This window comes from Notolabrus celidotus, chromosome 10 (assembly GCF_009762535.1).
Source record: "Notolabrus celidotus isolate fNotCel1 chromosome 10, fNotCel1.pri, whole genome shotgun sequence".
Taxonomy (NCBI): Eukaryota; Metazoa; Chordata; class Actinopteri; order Labriformes; family Labridae; genus Notolabrus; species Notolabrus celidotus.
Genome location: NC_048281.1, coordinates 8,071,311 through 8,091,414, shown reverse-complemented (window position 1 = coordinate 8,091,414; position 20,104 = coordinate 8,071,311). Strand labels below are relative to the sequence as shown.

Below are 20,104 nucleotides of genomic sequence, written 5' to 3'. Positions count from 1 at the left end.
AGACTTAGAGACCCTCGTGGGACTCTAACATGCTTCCTTCCATCAACCCTTTCCACAGCATAACTAAACTTGGAAAATCATAAGTAAGTCTAAAGAGTGTTCATTAATCACAAGGATCATAATTTATGTTAAGGATTCTGTATTTAATATTTTTCTGCAGGTACATGAAATATTAATAATGTATCTACAAAAATGAACATCTCAGAGTTCACATAATGAGCGACATGCTTCAACAAAATATGGACAAATTGGATCAAAGTTGAAAATCCTCTGAGCAGTATGAAATCAAATCACTGGGACATTTTACGTGTCTCAGAGCTCTAAAGGTCCGAGCAGAGCTTTATCCTCCTGGTCTGTAGATGGGATGTCAGATAAGTGATGGAGAAATGGTCGTCCATGGATGCAGGTCTGAGTTCCCTCACCGAGCTGCTGTTCCATGCGGTGGAGGGATTCCTCCACATCTTCCCTGGACAAATTCAAAGGTAACTGACGGGCAAGCCGCACTGCTTCACCCTGAGAGGAGAAAGTCTTAGTTCAGATATCTGATCAAACAAATACAAGAAAACAACTGACAGATATTCTTTATGTTAGTTCATAACATCTCTCACTTGTAGGTAGTTTGTAACTTTAAGTGGCCGGCACTCTTGCACAGTCTGGGCCTTCCTGTGAAGAACTGCAGTCAGGATTTCCCTGAGGTCCTCCACGCCGAGGAAAGGCACGCAGTCCGCCATCGCTGTCACTTCCAGATGTCTCTCGGCTGACGTGAGGCCTAGCCAAAACAAGCAGAAAACAAGGATTAATATACTCCAGACGCTGCTACTATCTCCAGGAAAGAATAATAAATAAATATTGTGGTTTATGGCTGGACTGGTGACCAAGTCAAACAAGCCAAGAGCCAAATAGAGTGTTAAATGACTAATAGAAGCCCCAGCAGACTGGAAGGAAGTTGTCTTGTAGGGTGGAAGAGTGATTGCTTCTCATTTCATGAGGAAATACTGCAAATCATGCACAATTTATATTTCTGATTCATGACTCTGGATGCAGAATGAAAACAGAAAGGAATGAAAAAAGCTGCAGAAGTAGAGACAGTTATACATTGCTCACATATTTTTGAGCTGGCTGTGTTGCCTGTGTAAAAATGAGTCAGAGTCCAGTGTATTTGTTTCAATATGCAGGGAGGAATGACTGACAGTGAGAAATGATCTTACTGTAATTAAAGCATATTTGTCCCATACACATTTAGAAACCCTGTTCCTTCTACAGCACAACATTTCAGTTGCAAAAATCAACATCGAACATTTAAAGCGACCCTTACACAGTAGAGCATTTTAAGCAAAGCTTGTGAAACTCACACATGCTGCTACCTTCAGTCCCATGCACACCCACAGAGGCTGGCACTGCCAAATGAAAAATTCCTTAAATTTCTTAAAGGGCAGCCATTCTCATCACCTGCACACCGGGGTCCAAACCCACTGTGAGACCAGTTTGTCGGGCAGAGAGCCAATGTCAACTGAGGTGAACCGTTCCAGCAACAAACACAACCAACACTCACAGGGCACTGTTTACCCTCTGCAAGTCAACTGAGAAATAATGTCTCTGTAAGGACAGAGAAGCTGACAAAAACAGGTTTAATCCTAGAACTACTCTCATTCGTATTTACATTGTGTTAATAATATACATTAGTCTATTTACTGGAGTAAAGTCTCACTCAAACTATGTTAGACACACCAAAGAAGAGACATTTCTCATGAATGAAATGACCCTGACACAAACAGCAGCTGCTTTGTTCAAAGTAAACATACGGTATGATGAATCCATAACTTTTCTGATAAACTCTGTCAGGATTAATTGCCTGTAATCCAGTTTTTCGGGGCTCTGTCTGACATTTCTAAGTGATTTGTGAACTTTGACATTAATGAGGGCAAATGGCTCCAACATGTTAAATACAACTGGACAATCCACGAGACCTTTAAACAGTGTGATTAAAAACAAGACAGGGTTTCTGCGATGGATGAAATAAAAGTGTTAGGAAATTAGCACAACTTCTTTTGGCAGCAAGCAAAAAAGCTGTCATAAGCAAATGGTTGAAACCTAATCCCCCTACTATTGATGACTGGATTGAAATAATATATCAAATTTATATTCTGGAAAGGCTTTCATTCTCCCCCAAGGTTCGAAAGGAAAGATTTTACAGAATCTGGTCCAAATGGAAAGAGTGTGTTAAACCTGTAAGGCCAGATTTCATCTGACTGAATGTAGTGAATGAGTGAAGATATGGTTCATTTCTATTTACCTTTGGCTTGCTCTTTATTTGATTTTTGCAATCTCTTCCATCTATACCTTTAAGATGTAATCTTCCATGTTCTGTTGTATGTCTTAAGTTCCCTAAAAAAAATTGAAGTGCTAAATTGCTGTAGAACTATCAATTAAGTTTTGCCTACTATACATGTTACATTCTGCTGTAGAATAAATGCTGACTGTAAAAGTGATTGCTCTTCCACAACAAGAACACAACAAGAAAGGGTTGTGTTCTGAGTAATCAGGCAGGCTAAATTCCATGAAGCATCCCTGGACTAAGTTGTGAAACTCCTGATTTAAAGCTGTTTGGAGGAACTTTATGTTTGTGTTGATTTTGGCGCCCCCTGTGGACAAAAATGTACATCTTATCACTTTAAATAATATATATCTTATTGTGTTTTCTGACAACAACCTCATCCTGCTTTCTTTTAACAGTAATATGTGTCACTCAATGTAAAAATGTGTCATAATGTCTTTTACTTTAACTCTCCCTGTCCCACTAAAGTCACTAACCATTGACCTCTCTGGAGTCGCTGAGCTCCCTTGCCTCGTAGGTTACTCTGAGTCGCTGCTGCAGACGGCCTGCTGCTGTGGACATGCCAAACTCCAGTTGCTACAACTACTGCTATCAGTCTCACCCATAGACTGTATAAATAATGGACGTAGGATCCGTGACGTCACCCATCTGTTCCTGAGCGCTGTTTTGAAGCCAATAGTCGGAGGGGGCCATATTGGAAATGCTGAACTCAACCAAACTTAGAGGCGGGGTTTGAGCCTCCCAACAGCTATGTGTTCCTACCTGTCAGTCAAGTCAGTCGTGTCCTTATTTGGGAGAAATCTTGCAATCCTAATATCTTCTGAACTGTTGCGTTAGAAAAAAAATCACCGTACAGTGTGTGCCGATAGAGAAATTAGCTATGTAGACCCAAGCCATTTTATGAACCAGGCTGTTAACATGTTTATTAATGCTGCAAAGATCGTCTTTTTTGAATGTGGTTTCTGGTGTTTCTGCTGCCAGCCATAAGTGGATTCTCAATGAATTGCAGTTTAAAACACTTCCGCATGGGCTTCATATTTTTAGACCGGAGGTTGCCGCTTGGTCTCACCACTATCGTCTCTCTCTCTTCATCTCCTCTATCCCTCTCTCCAACACGGTCTCAGCAGATGTGTGTCTAACATGAGTCTGGTCCTGCTGGAGGTTTCTGCCTGTTAAAGGAAGTTTGTCCTTGCCACTGTAACTTGTTAAATGCTGTTTACAGTCCATGGAGGTCATGAAGGCACATTACCGTTACACAACTGGCTTGTGACGTAACATTTAGATTTGCCTCTCTGTCAAGATGAAACTTGAACTTGACCTATCGTTATAATTATTGTTATTATGATTTTTATTTAAGCTGGGGGGCGTTATTAACTTAAGTCAGAGACAAATTGGCTTCAGGTGAAACTAGGTGTGTGGTTCACTCATGATATTACAGGTAGCAGACCTACAGAGCCCCTAAAAGATACATCATCTCACCTCTGTTCATTCTACAGACAGCCTATTTTTTTTTAGAAAATAATAGCACTGGAAAGAAGAGAAGTGTCTCTCTTTTGTTTGCCTTCAGAACAGACAAATTATGATCATTATGACACCAGGCACACCCCCTGTCCACAGTGGGGGCCAAAATCAACACAAATTAAAGTTCCTCATAGCGGCTTTCAAACGTACCTGCAGTGAGTTTGATTTTAAACCCGTTAGCCACCAGTCTGGGATCAGAGAAGAGGGCCCCTCCATTCAGATCAGGTTTGTTTTTCTCCATGTTGCACAAAGCCTTGGTATATTCAGCTCCTCCCAGGTTTCTATTAAAGAGAGACAAAGACATGTTTGACATACAGCGGCAGTATGTATGTAGATATAAGAGAAGCCTCAATAGAAAACAGAGACGAGGTTTTCTTAAAAACATCTTAAATGTGTTTATATATGTGAAGAAACTGGAGTGTGTGCAGCTCTCCACTAAGATAACAACTGTCAGGATAAAGCAGAGTGATACGTTACCCATCTGTTAACTGTATAGGGCTCTGTAGACTCACTGCTGGAAGTATATTATTCTCTAGAAGTCTCTTAAACAGCAAAGCTTCCTCCACTCGAAATGGGTTTAACAACATGAGCCTCTGACCACATAAAATGACCCAGGCGCTCTGAGAGGCCAGCCGGTTTACAAGACGGAGGCCCCGTGGCACTGCGCCGCTCTGGGATGAAAGGCGCTGAAGCTGCAGCCGAAGGGCAGCCAGACTGCAGGGGAGGGGCTGCGAGGGCTTCGGCGCAGGACTCTTCGTCTTCTTCTGGGGCTGAGCGGAGAAGAGCTCGTCCAGCAGCTGCTGGTTGGACAGTGGAGCTTTGCGTTTCTGGCCCTGTGCGAGGCCCCTCGGGAAGATCTTGTTTGTCTCTCTGGGGCCTTCAGCTGAGGCTAACTTGGTCCTCTGGTCGTGGTGCTCCAGGTGTTTTTTAGCCTTGTCTTCATACCTGAAAGGTTCAACAAAGTATGTTAGAGTTACAACTGCACTTACAACCATCATTGTTATCAAATATATCTGTTGCTTTCCCAGCATGCACTAGTTTGAGGATTTATAAAACTGGAGTTGCAGATGCCCTTATGTCCAGAGTGGGCTGAACTAAAGGAGCATTCCACCAATTTGATAGCTGTGGTACGGTTTGCTTGTAATGATATCAGGAAACAGTTTCATCATATCTTCTGTGACTTGGGGAGATTTCTAATGAAATAACCCTGATGATGTCATTCTGCAAATCTTGAATTAAGCCTGACATCTTACATGTCCAAGAAGAAAAAGTATCTTTACAAACAGAGGACGTAAAGCTCAAACAAAAGGGAGCGTGGATTTAATGAAAGATGCTACTGACATGCAGGAAGCAGGCTTCTGGAGCTGACCTGTTTTACACTCCGATTGGAATGAAACAAAAGTTTTATAAAACCTAAGAGCTTATCTTATCTTTTGGTTTCACGTGATAATCTGAACAAGACTTGACAAAAACCTTTGAGCATCTGTTTTGATTCTTGCACCTCACATGTAAACACCTCAGTCTCATAATAATAATAATAATAATAATAATAATAATAACTGTATTTATATAACACCTTTAAAAACATTTTACAAAGGGCAAAGGGCTTTGACAAACAAAGCGTGGTTCGAATAACAAAGTGAATCTTTTGACAGACAGGGAGGAGGAACTTTAACAAAGCAAAACAGAATACAACACAAGAGATTAAAAAGAATACACATGAATTAAACAGAATGAAGTGGTATGACAATAGACCAGTAAATCATTGTTGAGAGGTTTTTCAAAGGGTAAATAGATGGAATAAATGAATAAATAAAATAAAATAAATAAATAAAAATAAGTAAATAAAAATGGATAAGTAAATAAAAGCATTAAAAAGGACAATAGAAGAGGTTTTCAGAGTAAGAGGACGACATCAAATCAAGAAAATTGGAAAAAGTGAAAAGGTTAAATTAGGAACATTAAAATAATAAATGAGAAGAAAAATATGTATAATAACAATAATAATAAATTAAACAATAAATAATCAAATAAAATGATCAAATAAAATATAAGACAATTTATTAGTTGGATAAAAACTTAAAACAATAATGAAATAGAAGTAAAAGCGGTTAGAAGGATGAAGTCACATAAAATCAAGTCTGTAAAAATGGGTTTTAAGAAGAGATTTAAAAGATGTCACTGACTCTGCATGCCTTATCTCCTCATGGAGGTCATTCCAAAGTTGAGGGGCTCTGATTGAGAAAGCTTGATCCCCTTTGGATTTGAGCCTCGACTTTGGAACGACCAAAAATGCCCCACCTGAGGATCTAAGTCCTTGAGATCGCTAATAAGTGATCTGGAGCACTTACTCGTCAGGTCATCTTACTTAATATTCAATGTTTAGCCACTGATCACTTTAAAACTTGTCTGTTTTCTATCTTCTGTGAAGTAAAGCTGCTCAGCTGCCATCTGTTGTCTCCTCAGAACATATTACAGCGTGTTCCTGAATGATTCATATGAGCATAGTTCCCTCTGTGCTTGGAAAGAACATGTTGAGAACATGATATATGTATATAGGGTCCTAAGCAAAACAGTTATTTGCCAACTCATGTTTCCACAGATCTTCATATGTTAAGCATTAGAACTTACACTTCAGCACCCCATTATTCAAATTACCTGTTTCGTGAACTCGTGTTTGTGTAATTCCTAGAAGTGCTGTGCCACTTAACAGTGGCAGAGAGAGCAGCCAAGTCCTTGCCACATCTTATTTCATGTTTCAGACAGCCGGTCAGAGCGGCAGGATCCTAAACAGATGTCTTTTTCCATAGCTTATATAAGGCCCCGAGTACTGCTGATACACATTTTCCAACTTTGCAATTACTTTAAATTGGTATGCACGCAGTAATCGCCTGACGTGCCTTCAGCACAGTAAAGTGGTGTTGTTTCATGATGCTACCAGCTGAGCAGCTCAATAAAAGTAGATCAGGGGGAAGCACAGTGTGTACTTTATTTTACTGACATGTCTTCGTGTCTATGAACCATTTTAAAATTCTATCTAACTAGAATATTTTGTAATGAGGCTGGATATAATCAATCAGTGAAAAGTAAAGAGTTGCTCTTGGCTTGTATGTTGTCTCCTGCTCTCTGACCTTGTAATAGAGCTGTTTTATAAGTGATGTGTGTGCTTCAGTCCCAGACTTGAACCTAAAGTCTGAAGAGTGACGCACAAACGACGCAAAAAAACAACACAAAAATGATCACCATGTTTTCATCTGTCCGCTCCAGCCTCGCCTCCACTAATGTAAATCATTTATCTTTGTGCGTTAGGGACCAAGGGAGGGTCAAACACGAACACTTATTACTTCCATCTGTTCCAAACCCAATCTGAACCGACCACCAGACCGTGTGTCACTCCTCTCATCTATTGAGAAGTCAGATTATAAGGATTATATTCCCAGATTCCCAGAGATGATATCATTATTAGAGATGAATACATTTTAAACATGTTAGGGGCTTTATATAGAATCAGAAAATCAATGGAAGCAGTTAATGTGAGTCAATATACACTACCAGTCAAAAGTTTGGAAACACCTTCTCATTCCAGGGTTTGTATTTATTTTGATTATTTGAAACACTGTAGATTAATGCTGAAGACATCAAAACTATGAAAGAACATATATGGAATTATTGAAAGATCAAAGCAGAATATGTTTTATATTGTAGATTCTGTAAAGTAGCCCCCTTTTTCCTTCATGACAGCTTTGCACAGTCTTGGTATTCTCTCAGTCTGCTTCATGAAGTGGTCTCCTGGAATAGTTTCTAATTAACATGGGCCTTGTCAAAAGTTCATTTGTAGAATGACTTGCCTTCTTAATGTGTTCGAGACCATCAGTTGTGTTGTTCAGAGGTAGGGTTAGTACACAATGGATAGCTCTATTTGACTACTGTTGTAATCCAGATTATGGCAAAACCAGATTATTTCATAGTTTTGATGTCTTCAGTATTAATCTACAATGTTGAAAATAATTAAAATAAATAAAAATCATTGAATGAGAAGGTGTGTCCAAACTTTTGACTGGTAGTGTATCTTAAAGGGATGTTGTTTTTTAAATTGGGGTTGTATCAGATCCTTGTCATTAGTAAGCGTATCAAGTGCAGAGAACCTGCACAGGGGCTAAGCTATGAACGGCTGCAGGTGGGGTCAACTTTACCACGTCATTTTAAGAAAGTCTAATCCAAACATCGATGTTGATGTACGTATGTATTATATCTAAAAGTTCTTCAGAGCTTTACTTTACCATTAGAGAGCCCAAGGGAGAAACGTATGTGTGTCACTGGAGAGCAGAGAGATCCCTTGTTACCTGGTGGTGCAGGCGTGTTCAGTTCAGACATTCCCCCCTCTCTCCACGCTGAAAAAAATCAAGAAATGGAAACAACTGCTTGGAAAGGTGAGGGTCTGGAAACTCACTTCTTACGTTCTTCCTCCCTCAGATTTTTCCACCTCTCCTGCACAGTGACGCTGATATCCTGCAGGCTGGCTGAGGGTTTCTCCCTCAGGACCTCCACTCTGACCTCCTTCTCAAACAGCGCAGCAGGAGACAGCGGTGCCCTCATGGCGCGGTTGCTGATCAGGTCGTAAGCCGTCAGAGCAGCCCGCTTTTCTGTTATGGCATTGAACATCTTTTTGTTTGAGCTGCTCTCGACCCTGACCTCACTTGATTCAGAGTTCTCTAAGGGTTGATGGACTTCAACTGGCTGCAGAGGTTCTCCTGATGTGGGGTCTGTAAAAGCTGTACCCCTGCTCCAGTCCTCAGCTGAGATCTGGTTGTTGCTTGTGTCTGAAACTGTTGCTGCATTGTCTTCAAGTCTCTCAGGAACGTCCATGCTTTCTAAACTTGTCTGAGTGCAGCTCTGATCATCATTCAGAGTAAAGTTAGCTTCAAGCTCAGCAGGGATCTGGTTTACTATCCAGTCCTCTGCTATAGAGGATGAGGAGCTGTTTGAGGCCTGGCAGTGCAGTGCAGCATCAGTCCTTATTGTTGTGTCACTGTGTTTAGGTGCATCTTTGAGTATGTGACCATTGAGTTTGGTGCCACTTTGGTCTTTGTCCAGTCTTGGAACATCAGTCTGCAGAGGACTGGTGGGTGAGGGAGACTTCTCGTGTTCACGCTGCTTCTCAGCTGGAGACTCACCGCTCGGTCGATAACCATAGAGAGAAACCAGGAATGCCTCCAGTGCAGTCAGCACGGCCTCCTAAATGTCAGACAGATCACAGATGAAGAGATGAATAAAATGATCTGTGCATCTGATCCACAGACTGTATCTGTCTGTGGATCATGCCTCTTTATTTAGAAAGTGAGACTAATGCAGATGTGTCATAAATAAAAATTCTTCCTCAAAAGATTGTGAGATAATAAATAATACTAACTTCTCAGTTGATTTAACACCTCATTAAATGTAACTTTTAAATCAGCTTTTGTGTGTCTTCTACAATACAACACAATGTTCTCATAGACTGTATAAAACATGAACCAAGTCTCTTTGATGCCACCCAGACACTTCTGAACAAGCGTCATTAAGCCACAGGATGGCGCTCCACTAACCTTTGATCAACCTTGGTGGACCTCAGGTGGGATTTTAACCTCCTGGAAAACCACTACAACTCACTCTCCTTTCTGTCAACACAGCTGTGCCTCTAATCATGCAAATGTACTCTTACACTTTAATATTGTATACAGTATGGAAAAATAAATAAATGAGCCACTCCAAACATAAACATGTTTATTTCTGTTGTGAAAATGTAATTTTAACAAAACCATAAGCCTCTAGTGGCCACTTGAGGAACTGCAGTTTTTTGCACTTTCACTTTGGCTCCAATTCTTAACACCTGAGGTTTTTTCTTGGTTCTTCTCTATAGTCTGGGCTCTTTTACAGTGAATGAGTCATTAAACGTGGGATGCTACCTTCTAACTACAATAAAGACCAAGTGACTTTTTATGCACCTGTCTCCAAGAGACAAACTAGTCTCGGCCAAATTCCCCATGTGATGCTTTAACTGAGTATACCCATAAATCCAATACAGTCACTAGTCGATGCCCAGTTATGACCTACAAAAGCAAACCCGACTATCAGGATACAAAGTGACTACTTGAAATAGTAACAAAAATTCTGAGGGCTAAGTTTGATTGTTCAAATTATTAAAAATCAGAAAGGTTGTAACAGGTACTGCTTTGTCCACAGGGGGCGCCAAAATCAACCCAAACCAACAGTTCCACACTTTAAAAGTTGAACTGATTTAACTGAGCTGGAACTTCATAGTTACCTTTTCATGAAGAAGAACCTGGGTCTTGTCTGGTGTCAGATTCACGTCGACAGAGGAGGGTGGAACTGTGATTTTGAGCATGAGGGTGGGATAGCGGTTTCTTGCCATGTCATCGGGATACTGAGCAGCGTAGTGTTGACGCAACAGCTGATGATGGATCCAACAATCCAAGCAGGATAAATATTAAATTAAGAAAAGAAATCATTAGACAGCAAAAATTAAAAATGGAATAAAATATGTTATACTGAATTGTCTGTAATGTCTTTACCTTTGTGACATCTTTTTGGTGGACAGGCCGGTTGTTGACGTATATAAATGTTTTGTCAGGGTTTGATGAGCTCGTAGAGGAGCAGTCCGCTCCAGCCTTTGGAAAAAAGCCCTCTAAAAGAATCTAAACAACATAAAAAAGGTAAGTTACATTAGCACAAAGAACTCTTATGTGAACAAGGAAGAAAAAATTCAAATATCAGACAAATCTAAGAGTGATTGTTCAAATCTAAGGACTGAAATTAAACAGGTCATTGTGCTTTCACAAACACTGTCAGGTTGACATGCTCAGCAACTGGCTGATTCTGGGACAATTCATCAGTGTGGGTTTGGGAATGTGGACATTACATAAACTTTACCATCATTTCATTTTCATTTATGATGGCATGGTTGATGCATTCCTCTGACGGCACAGCTGCAGCGCTGGAAACAAAGCCATTAATCCTGACCGTGCACGAGCAAACACGCACTCAGCACGGCTCATGTAATGATGGAGGAGTACGGCTTCAGTTCCTAAATGGTTTCCTCCTCTTGTTTGATTAACTCTCTGCACTTCTCATGTCTTCATGTCAACATTAAACAAAGACATGCAAGTGTCTCAGCATGCAGGCTACGAACAAATCCAACCAGCTGGAGTTTCACTTCTTTCCATTAAAATCTGCATCACACAAGATGACCTTTCACCTAGAGTCTGGCCAGAGGCAGTTCTCATGAGCTAGAAATGATGACTCAACATCATGAGCTACTGCACTTAAACATCCATTATGGACGTAAGCTTGTAAGAAGTTATAGAAAGCTAATAATGTTCTACAGATTGCAAGTGAAGTAACCACTCTTTTTTTCCACACGGCCTCGGGCTCATTATTAGCAGCAACGCACGCCAATGAACTTAATAAATGAACTGCGGTTTCAGGTCGGGGCACATATGCTTCTCTCTATTTCTCCTCATTAGGGTCACTTTATGAGAGCACGAATGGCACCTCTGACCCCAAAGGGCCGTGGGTATGTGTAGTCATGCTGCCAACAACCAGTGTCACATTTTGTTCTGCAGAGCAACAAGTCTCCCAAGCGAGGCCCCGGTGAAATTGTCAACCTGGTTCCCTTGATCACTGAGCTTTGGTCTTTGGGACAAAAAGAAGAAAAGTTCCTTTTCAATACTACAGGGAGTCAGAGGAAGAGGTGAAAGGCCGTTCTCATAACCGGGCACCAAATTGCAGCAGCAAAATAACAACAACAAAGAGGAGAAGGAGAGAGAAACAGGGTGAAAAGGGCTGCTCCATATCTGTCAGACAACATTAGTTTGGAGCCTGGGAGCAGGTACGAGCCACACAACACCTACCGTGACCAAGCAGAAAGTTACCGCTCCTCGGTAATTCAATTACGATCAGCACAACAAAGCTTAGCTAACAAAAATCACTCACTGTTCATCAGGAAAGAACTCAAGAGAAAAGGGCAAGTGAATAGTTGGCAAGTCACCAACTGACCACATTTGCTGGCTTCAGACCAGGCGTTCGTGATGAGGTGATTAGCTCACGGTCAAGTATAACGTGCAAGTTCTCATTTGCTCTGCAAAAAGGATCCATCTTTACCCGGCACTGCATGTAACATCAACAGGTGACGATGAAAATACTTATTTTTACAGAAAGATAAACAATAAAGAAGTGAGTCACCATCATTTTTTATTCAACATATTCTGATCCGTCCTCTGAGTCCTTCTCTTGTCTTCGTGTTGCTTGTTTGTCTTAGTGGATTCATTTTGTACATAATAAGCTTCTGTGCAGAGAGTGATGTATTTTATGAGGTGAATTTCGATCATATCTCCACACTGAAGGCCTGGGAGCCACAGTTTGAAAGAACAGGGTGCGTGCAAGGTGTGTGCACGAGGTGGGAGAAGTGGCATGCAGCTCAGTGCCAGCTTTGCCAAGCTATGTGCACGCAGCGCTCATCCATCAGAGAGCACGCACTCCATGCGGTCCCTCACATTCGTTTGTTACGATGCTTGGATGTGGCTTAATCCAGCTGAGCAATTAAATGTGTGAAAAAAAACATCTAACATGAAAACACAAACGTGCACACGTGAGCCCTTCAGCTTAGCTTGAATCATTCCGTTCTCTACAGTCAGACAGGATTTATTATTCCTATTTATCTTAAGTGTCGGTGATTGTTTTCTCTGCATATGAATGAAAACATTTCTGCCAGCACTGGTTGTGTGCAGTCTGGAAAAGTTACAATCATCTTCTTTTTCTTCAGGTCATGATTACTAACGTAGCCCCATGTTTCAGTCCCCTCTGCAGTCTTCCACTCAACTAACCTCTGGTTGCTCTTGGTGATGGTGGCAAGGGAGCAGGTTGGCAGCGGTGCCGGACCCCAGCGTAGCAATGAGGGCAGTTCTGTGATCGGCCACCTTGGCTTTCTGCCAAACCACCACCTGCAACAATATGACACCAGTCAACCTCCACGACTCCACATCAGGCAAAGAACGCTGCATAAACACCTGTCAAGATAGGAACTGGGCCACGAAGCCGCCAGGTTCATAGATTCTGTTCCTGTGAAATGATTCAGCAGGCGGCGGTGGAAAAACATGAAAACACGTTTTATTATCCTGATTACAGGAAAGCAAAAGATTTTGGGGAGGTGGTGTTATCAAAGGAAAAATGAATCAACACAACGAACAATCATTTCAGATCAACAGGAGCTACACTTCTACAGGCATGTTTTATACCGTGAATCAAGATGATCCATGAAACTCTAAACTTTAAGACTCTTAGAAAGAAGCAAATTAAGTTTAGAATAAAGTTCACATCGTGATATGATTTTAACTAAAGCAAGGCGAATTAAGTCAGGATTTCTTCCCTCATGATTAATTGAGATCATTTCAGGATTTTGTCAGATCATCAAATATTTCAGATGCAAATTATTTTGGCACACATGAGTAGGATTTTTCGCGTGTCCGTCCGTCAATGAATATATCGCCTGGGTGTTGATTTCTTAAAGCACGCGCTCTGTTCAGGGCATGTCTCAACTATTAAATACGCAATTTGGCGTATGTAAACGGATCACTCCTGTAAACAGTTCCTGAAGAAGCTGTGAAACATGACACAGGCTGAACAGCAGAGCTGGAGGTAAAGGATAGGGGCAGCTCAGTGCTGATTGTACGAAACACGTTCATTACCCTTCCCCTGAAGACCACCAAACTGATTTCTATGAGAGTTATATAGTAGGTTTTTGGCCTTTCTGTGACCCTCAGCACCTATACACTCCTCCTGTGTACAAACTGGCTGCAGCCTGAAACACAATCTGGGGTTAAGTCTGCAGCTGTGTTCAGCAGCTAACTCAGGCGTCATAATCATCCAAATCAGAGTTCACAGTCAGACGTATTTATGTTTGGAGCACCTGACAGTTACGCTTAGCTGCAGTGAGAGAGGGCCTGAGGATGGAAATGTCTAATTGCTAAATAATTCCAACGCTTGTTAAAACAATGTTATGTTATTAAACTGAATTGATAAAATGGCTACTTATTTGTGCACAGTAAAAGTGTGCAGTCCTGTAACATCCTGGGGATAAAGGAGTCAAAGTAACCCGACGTGACTGCTCTGAAACAAAATTACTGTCTTCATGTTGTTCATGTTGTTGTTCATTTTGTTCGACTGAAGTTACTGAAGTTAAGTTACTGACTTAAAGTTTTCATGCACTGCTCACTCTGACTCACAGACCTGCTGCACACGAGTCTCCTTCAGGTTTGTGACTCATCACTGCTTTTTTGATGAAAGGTTCATTTTGAATGTTTCTAGCATTGTGAGGCTGACTGATTATTCTCCATCACAGAAAAAACTTTCATAGCTGACTGACTCACATTTACACCGACAAAACAAACGCAGGAGGCTGGAGACAATTCATGTCTTCAAGAATGTGATTTAATGTAGGATTATGAGAGGACCCTCTTTTCAAAACCCTATAAAAACCAAATCTTGTTTTTATACAGAAAACTATTTTGCTTTAAAATAACAACTAAACAAACACATTGAATAAAATTAGGTATGTTGTTGTTTTTAACAACTTTTAGATAAAATCATGTTTTCAATACCTGCTAAAATTATTTTGTCACATTTGAATGAATTAAATATGATCACACATAGAAGAAGAACTAATAGAATCTTTTTTTAAATTCCATAAGAATAACCTGCAGTCCATCAGTTGGATGACAGCTCTGTTTTTCAGGAACATACTCACATGCACATTTTAAAACTTTGGATTTTTGCTGATTACTGATATTCCAATAATCGGAAACTCATTTCTACCAAGACAAATACTGATCCAGGTAAATGATTAGCCTGTCGAGGTCAGGATCTGCCAACAGGCTGAAACGCTGGTTATCAAGATTCACTCGTTTTACTTTATTTTCCAGCTGAATGACTAAGGCAGAGGCAGCTGAGGGGTTCTTGCCGGCGTCAAAGCTTTTTAAATGTTTGTTTCAGAAACTGTTAGTGCTTCAGGATCAAGATTCTTGAGATGCATGATTGATACATGAAATGAGCTATGTTGCTGTCTGCTTATGACACTGTTGGAATGCATAAGCTGTCATCTTTTTACCCATAAATATCAGCAGGTATTTTCACATCTGTCTATACTGATATTCATAGGTGATATTATAGTTCATCACTAATTTGAAGACTGTCTTTTTGTGTTCGCCATCTTAGACATCACTCTGTGACAGAAAGTTTCTGTCACACTATCACTGTCTTAAAATCAGCATCATAACTCCACCTCAGTTTTTTGTTACCTTGTCCTGCTTTTGTGCCACCTTTTTCTGGACGATCACCGTGTCTCTCAGTCTTTCGTCCCTCTGGCCCTGTGGTTGTGAGTGACAGCTGACCACAGTCATGCCTTTAAAGATACGTGGTGCCGTCCACTCTTTTGGCATTGATGGTATTGTTTAACTCACAAGCTCCTGATTATCCTTTGAAGACTTTCTGTTTCAGATATTTTGCAGGTTTGACCCAAATCTTTGCAGATGCACGACTGTCACACTGCACAGCATAGAGCTCTTACCTGAGAAGACAATTCACCTTTCACATTTGTCCCGACATCATGAGAGACATCGAGACTCTGCTTTTGGTATTTTTTCTTTTTTTCCCTTGTTTTGTTGTTGTCCCTGTTTCTATGCGACCCCATCCAGTGATTGGCTCTCAGTGGATAAAATGGTTCATAATAATTATCCAACATATCCTTAATATGCATATGACCTCGTCCTCGTTAAATGGTAGACCCAGTGGACCATCCTGTGTCACAGTTTGTCTCTGGTTCTGGTTCTGGTTTTATTTAGTATTATAAGCAGATGCAGCATTAGATCCAGAGGTAGAAGTTGGAGTATGAGAAGCAGATAAGGCAGCATCAGGAGCATCTTGATGAAGTTCTAAATCTTTTAGACTGTTAGATGTGTTTACATGTGTCAGTGTTGTTTATTAAAGCTGACATTAATATAACACAATAACATAAAAACATGTCATTAAAAACAATCAGGGATTCTAAGCCAGAGACGTTGGGACGGTCATTTGAAGACTAATGAGGACACCTAGTGGTTACTCTGCCCACAGCAAAGATCTTTACCTTTCAGCATTGCCTTGAACGGTTCGTGTTGTTTCATCCTGCAGACATGACTGTGCTTTTTATCAGCTTACTCATGCCTGCGACGATGAATTAAGAGAGTAAGAACTGAATCAGCATTCCCACCGAATCATCACTGCTAAGAGAAATGGTGCATCACCAGCACACACTTCTCAGACCTCTCTGTGCTGATCCGGTCTGCATCCTTAGAGAGTTCCAGACAATCAAGGCTCAGCAGTTTATCTAATCATACTTCAATGAAATATTAATGCTAAGAATTTAAGCTACATAACTACTTAAAGATGTTTTATTCTGGTTTGTATTGAAATCTCTGGCTTTATCGGTGATGATCCAAAAATATGTTCCTGAGATATTTTTAAGTTTTAAACTTTTTAAAATCACCTTCTAAGCTTAGATTTATGGTTGGTTAGTTACTGATTCCCAATATATTTAAGTTTCCTTAACGTTAAAGACACAATTATGACTTCTTTGTAGCTGGTGAAGGCAACACAGTAAACATACTGACACACTGTAGAATGACAGATGTCAGTAATAGTTATCAAGAATGTTTTAAAATCTGTAAAGGGAGGAGGACGCACTGACCTTATTGTGAACAAGTGTGAACCTCAGGTCAGGTTTTATGATGGCGTAGGCCATCAGCAGGTCCTGCACCTTCTTGAGTTCCTCCTTACACTTCTTGGTGGAGGAGTAGTACTGACGTCTCACTGGAAGATTCTTGAAAAGCTTCAGGACACTCACGGTGGTACCTGGAAAACACAGAGGACAGACGTGTGCAGATTCTGATGTGGGCTTCAGGTCTGCTGCAACAGGGCTTCTGCACCAGGTAGACATGATGTACGAGGACAATACGGGGCCAAAACCATAGACTGTATAAATAAAACTTTGGGCGAAAACTTTATGTGCAAACTATCAGTAATATCAATAATGAAAAAAATTAACTGTTCAACAACAAATTAATGTGTCAATTTCAGGCCTCATTTTTGTTACTGTCGTGTCTTTTGTTTAAAGAATAATTAATCCTGGATCCACCAATGGCAACTTTTCTGAATAGAGTATCATTCACCCCTCTAAGATGTGCATAAACATTAGAGTATATTCATGGAATACATCGGCAGCTTCATACTACAGAAGATAGACCCTCTGTAAGGTACTTTTGTAATCTGTGAATCACATTAACATACATTTCTAGTCTAGCATTATATAAATAAAAGAACTGTTCCTGACTGCAGTATCTGTGACAACAACTCTGAAGTTCCACCTTGAGCTTTTATTGAACATGCAGCCCTTTATTGTTGCTAATTAAATTACTCATGGCTTACCTTGACCCAAGTGAGAGGGCTTTTTAGACACAATCTCCCCCGTGTAGTTAAGCGTGTAATGCGTGCTGATGTCGTCCTCCTCTGTCTTTGTGATGACAGAGACCTGAGGGGAAACAACACAAGAAGATATTAATGAACTTGATTAAAAATACACGTTTTCTTCAAAGGTCTCTACAACAATTCTGCACCAAAAAGGACTTTGCAGAGGGACCAAGGAACTGCTTTCTTCAACAATGAACCCTTAAAACTAATATTTACAGATGCTTCTGTGCTGCAGACAGAGCGGTTTTAGAGCATGCTCTGCTGGTCAGACTATGTGATGACACTGTTTCAGTGTAACCCAAGGTATTATTTTTATTGCACTAGTGTGTAAAAATGGTCTCCAAATTGGAAATTATCATTAAATGTATATGTTGAAACCAATGTGAGTGCCTGTGACAGTCTGGATGTAATTAAATTGCTAAAATAGAGGAGCCATGCCATGTGTAAAATATTAAATATGTACGCATTATCAACATTAATTGATTTCCTGATGAACTTGTCACAATAATAATACCTACGTTTTATATAGCGCTTTTAAATAACTCAAAGACGCTTTACAAGAGAGACAATAAATAAATAAATACAAATAAAGACATACAAGACAAGCAGACAACAAGGGAAGAGGTGGAAAAATTAATGTGAGGGGAATGCGAGTTAATGTGAGTCAGAAGCACGGATGTGTGGGGGGAGAGAGTTCCAGAGGGTGGGGGCGGCTATGGCAAAGGCCCGGTCCCCCAAGGTACGGTGCTTGGATTTAGTAATGGGAGTGAGGTTGTTGGAGTCAGAGGATCGGAGGCGGCGGGAGGGGTGGTAGTACTGGAGAAGGTCAGTGAGGTATGGGGGGCCAGGTTATTGAGGGATTTGTACGTGGTGAGCAGGATCTTGAAATGGATGCGCTGTTTTACGGGGAGCCAGTGGAGCTGTTGAAGGACAGGGGTGATGTGGTCTCTGGAGCGGGAGTGGGTGAGTAGCCGGGCAGCAGAGTTCTGTACGTATTGTAGTTTTTGTAGATGGGAGGAGGGAAGACCATACAGGAGGCTATTGCAGTAGTCGAGTCGTGATGCCAGCACTAAACTTATAGATTTCTCTTTCGTCAGCTCGTCATTCTTCTGATCTGACCCCTCAGCTCATCATTTTGTTATGTATTACTTCTCACCTCAGCCACGGCACAGATGGAGCCCAGTGCCTCTCCTCTAAAGCCGTATGTCTCCAGTCGCTCCAGGTCCTCGTGGCTGCAGATCTTTGAGGTGAAATGTCTCACAGCCATCACAGGAGTATCTGCAGCTTCGACTCCACAGCCATTATCACGCACTTCTACTCGGTCCAAACCGTAGTTCTCCTGCAATTTTAAGTTCGTTACATATTACAGACTGCCTGTGCAACAGGAGCAGAAGTTAAATCAGCAGTTTGAGGCTGCAGCGATTCATTCCTTTCATCTAGTTTAAAGTCCCATGAATATATTTCTACTTGTTCCAAAGTCTGTCTTAACAGTTTGAAAACTGAAGTCACAGTACCAGTTTAATATCAATGCTTGAAGCGCCAGCATCCAGAGAGTTTTCCATCAGTTCTTTCACAACGTTCAGCACAGACGTGATGACCTGGGAGCTGGACAGCAGCCGCACAGTATCTGAAGGGAGCTGCTTCATGATTAAGATACCTGAGGAAGAAACAACAACTCAATGATGTTATGTAGCTGCTTACTTCAAAAATGTTGATGATTGTAGAGAGAATATGTGGCTAAACACCCTGCAAAATGCTTGGATACTTTAATACTAGGTTTTCAGGGTACAGAACAGTTCTATAAGTGGAGGAAAAACACATCTAAACACATGTCAATCCTATTAAGTGTCACACACACACAGTCATGAAAGAAATGAAAACATCATGGGTATAATTATGAATCATTCAAACTGGGTCAGTAAGTGTTTTTAAGCGCATCTTTCACAAAAAAAACCAGACTACACAGACGCACAACTAGTTAATTATGTAACTTCTTGCAGAAATTAAATTAGATACATGTTCACAAACATGCAATGTAAACAACTTATACGTGCAAAAGGTAAAACTAAATTCAAAATACTATTGAACAGCTGCAGTTCGAGCTTGATGAGAAAGTGCATTCTGTTACTGCGGGAGGGCCTTTGTGTCTAACATATTTTCAATGCTTTTGGGAATAGAAATATTTACATAGTACCCCTTAACACTTCCAATTAACTGGTTACTGACACATGAAGTCCAGCGACAAACACAAACACAAAAAATGTTATTTTGTCATTACATATTTAGACTGATAAAGTTCTAACATAACTTTAAACGTTCTTTAATCGGGAATAATGCATAAAACAGTGTTTATTTTTAGGCTGATTTGGGTTTAGTTTGAGTTTTCCAACATTAGCTATCCACTCTGCAGCATTTTAAGCTAGCTGGACTCTTGAGCTTACAACTCAAAACTCAATTCAATGACAACAAACGTTTCGGCAACACAATATCTTATCACTCTAACTATTGGAGTTGAAAAATGCAAAATTAAGTGAAATACTGACCTGCAGGGAGGCTTTAGACTGTATCCTCCTTCAATCTGTCATAAACAAGACATATGGGCTGCACGGCGGAAACGCGCGGATTCCCGCCCCCTTAGATACACGCTGATTGGTTGGTTGTGAAAAGAGGGCGGGGTCAGAAAAAACACCA

General features: G+C 40.7%; 1 protein-coding gene across 1 annotated transcript; it reads right to left on the bottom strand.

Annotated features, from left to right (window-relative positions):
• Positions 1-122: 122 nt before the first annotated feature.
• On the bottom strand, positions 123-20,047 carry pms1 (PMS1 homolog 1, mismatch repair system component). Its single transcript, XM_034694040.1, has 13 exons — positions 19,957-20,047; positions 18,928-19,070; positions 18,570-18,752; positions 17,372-17,474; positions 16,635-16,798; positions 12,739-12,855; positions 10,429-10,551; positions 10,161-10,307; positions 8,307-9,091; positions 4,334-4,801; positions 4,007-4,137; positions 609-769; positions 123-513 (listed from the first exon to the last, which is right to left on the bottom strand). The coding sequence occupies exons 2-13, from the start codon at positions 19,057-19,059 to the stop codon at positions 313-315; spliced, it is 2,715 nt and encodes a 904-aa protein (XP_034549931.1). The 5' UTR covers positions 19,060-19,070; positions 19,957-20,047; the 3' UTR covers positions 123-312.
• Between the last annotated feature and the right edge of the window lie 57 nt (positions 20,048-20,104).